Genomic DNA, 2391 nt, shown 5'->3' with positions numbered 1-2391 from the left:
CTAATTAGACCTTTTCTCTTTTTTTCATTAAAAAAAAAAACTTAACATTAAATCTAAACCCTTAAAAAAATACAGTAAAAGTCTAATCATATTGGAAGATCCGCATCATATCCTAATGAAATGAGGAGATGGAGCCACAGGCAGGATTGAGCCTCAACTCCCTGGTAAAACACTCTTCAAACTATTTTTACCTTCTAGACTCTTTGTGATTAATGATAATAATCCCCATTATATTTCCATATATTATTAACATTTTGGGACCATCCAAAGAGATTTTTATACGATTATATTTGGCAGAGATCATCATGCATTTAAAGAACTTTCGACAACACCTCATTGATGTCAAAGAAAAAAGACAACTTAATCCATGATACTAATTTACAGCCACCAAAACAAGCATGCATGTGTCAAGCTCTCACTCTCACCCTTGCACCTCTCTTCTCCTTTCAATATTTTCATATATTATTAACATTTTGGGACCATCCAAAGAGATTTTTATTTGATTATGTTTGGCAGAGATCATGACGCCAGACAGAATAGCGATTATTCTGTAGGCTATTCAATAGGCAATTTGTAAGGAAGAAAATAGAAAATAATCCCAAACACAAAGACAATCTTTGAATTTTACTGAAAATATCAATAATCAAGAATGTCAAGAAACGCCCACAAACCAGGTTATTATAGCTGAAAATTACCAAAAATAGCAAAACCCTAATAACCTTAATAAAAAGAAATATAGAAGAAAATAAGTCGGTTGCCAAAAATCTAGCGCAAATCAAGTTCAGAATCACTTCCTAAACGATAAACGAAAAGTTACCATAAAAGAAAAAAAAAATCTAAAATTAAGGTTTTGGAAAGGAAAACAGAGGATTTTGGGCTTGAAACAAGGCGCACCAAGCATAGCTGGGTGGCCATGACATGCGCGCCGAAGAGAGCTTTCCGAATTTGGGTCATATGCGCGAATCGGATACTCGTAGCCAAAGTTATGGCCAAAATACTGTCAAGAACTCAGAAATTGCCTCAATTAAGCCAGATCACGATTTCTTGCCAATTTTACGCTGATCCGCCTCCTCTAGATAATTCAGCGCCATCAATGTGCAATATGACAACTTAGCATCGTCAAACTCGGATCCTCCTGCATCAGGCATGGTGGGCCAGACCGAAGCTCGCAAGCCTACCGGTGTCATCCTCCTGGCGGGTCAGCCTAGAACCGGCAAGACCGCCATCGCCATGGGCCTGGCCAAGTTGCTTGGCCAGGAGACCCTGTTCGCCATGCTCGCCAGCAGCAAGCTCTTCTCGTTGGAGATGTCGAAGACTGAAGCCCTAACCCAGGCCTTCCGCAAGGCCATCAGTGTGTGCATCAAGGAAGAGACCGAGGTCATCGAGGGAGAGGTCATAGAGATCCAGATTGACCTCCATGCCATCGCCGAAGCAGCCTCTAAGACCGGTAAGCTGACTTTGAAGTCCACGGAAATGGAGATAGTGTACAACTTGGGCACAAAGATGATTGAGGCGCTGGGGAAGGAGAAGGTGCAGAGCAGAGACGTTGTGGCCATCGACACGTGAGGATGGAAGGCGGAAGAAGAGGGGTTAAGTTTGGGGGGGGGGGGGGGGGAAACCCTAGAAAGTATTGTAGGTGACGTGGGAAATAATGACACGTGTGTCATTTTTGTGTTAATATTTTTTGTGTAAATCAAAAAAAGTTGTGTTAATATTTTTTTTTAAATAATAAAAAAAAATTACATGTGTCGGCCTCTAATTGGTTCTGACTTGGCTGGGTAACAGCAACTGTTAAAATGGCTGACGGAAAACACATTCAGGAACCTATTTGTTATTATGGTTTACTAGAGGGATCCCCCATTTAATTTTGTTACCACAGGGAGTGATTTGTAATTAAAGCCAACCACAGAGACCAATTGTGCAATTTTTCCTAATTCGGTTGAACCAAGTGGCACCTTCGACTCCAGCATAGATCTCATGGGGGATATCGACTTTGAAGGGGTTGAAGAAGGTGATGTGCTCAAACATTTCAATTATGAACATAACTTATGCTCTGTTTATTTCGTCATAAAATGGTTTCCGTCGTAAAATATTTTCGACGAAATCATTTTTAAAAAAATAATTTTCTCGAAAATATTTTTCGGCGTTTGGTTCGCACGAAAAAATTACAAAATGTGAAAATACAACTGTCGCCAAAATTCAGCAACGCCCGGTCGCCGTTGCCGGATTCCGGCCAAACTCCTCTGGATCCAGTCAGATCCGGCCAGATCCCCGCCATTTTGGCCAGATTTGACCAGATCAATGGCCAGATCCGATCAGATCTGACCGGATTCCGGTCAGATCCGATCAGATCTGACCGGATTCCGGTCAGATCCGACAAGATTCCGTCCA

The 2391-nt window shown here is 41.4% G+C and overlaps 1 protein-coding gene across 1 annotated transcript; it reads left to right on the top strand.

Moving 5' to 3' along the window:
• Positions 1-1146: 1146 nt before the first annotated feature.
• On the top strand, positions 1147-1566 carry LOC133877745 (uncharacterized). Its single transcript, XM_062316139.1, has one exon. The coding sequence runs from the start codon at positions 1147-1149 to the stop codon at positions 1564-1566; it is 420 nt and encodes a 139-aa protein (XP_062172123.1).
• The last annotated feature ends 825 nt before the right edge of the window (positions 1567-2391 follow it).

This window comes from Alnus glutinosa, chromosome 9, assembly GCF_958979055.1.
Source record: "Alnus glutinosa chromosome 9, dhAlnGlut1.1, whole genome shotgun sequence".
Lineage (NCBI taxonomy): Eukaryota > Viridiplantae > Streptophyta > Magnoliopsida > Fagales > Betulaceae > Alnus > Alnus glutinosa.
Note: the sequence above shows the minus strand (reverse complement) of the source record. Positions and strands in the feature narration are given on the sequence as shown.

Coding starts and splice junctions, on each gene's coding strand:
- LOC133877745 (XM_062316139.1), top strand. CDS start 1,147: ATGGTGGGCCAGACCGAAGCTCGCAAGCCTACCGGTGTCATCCTCCTG.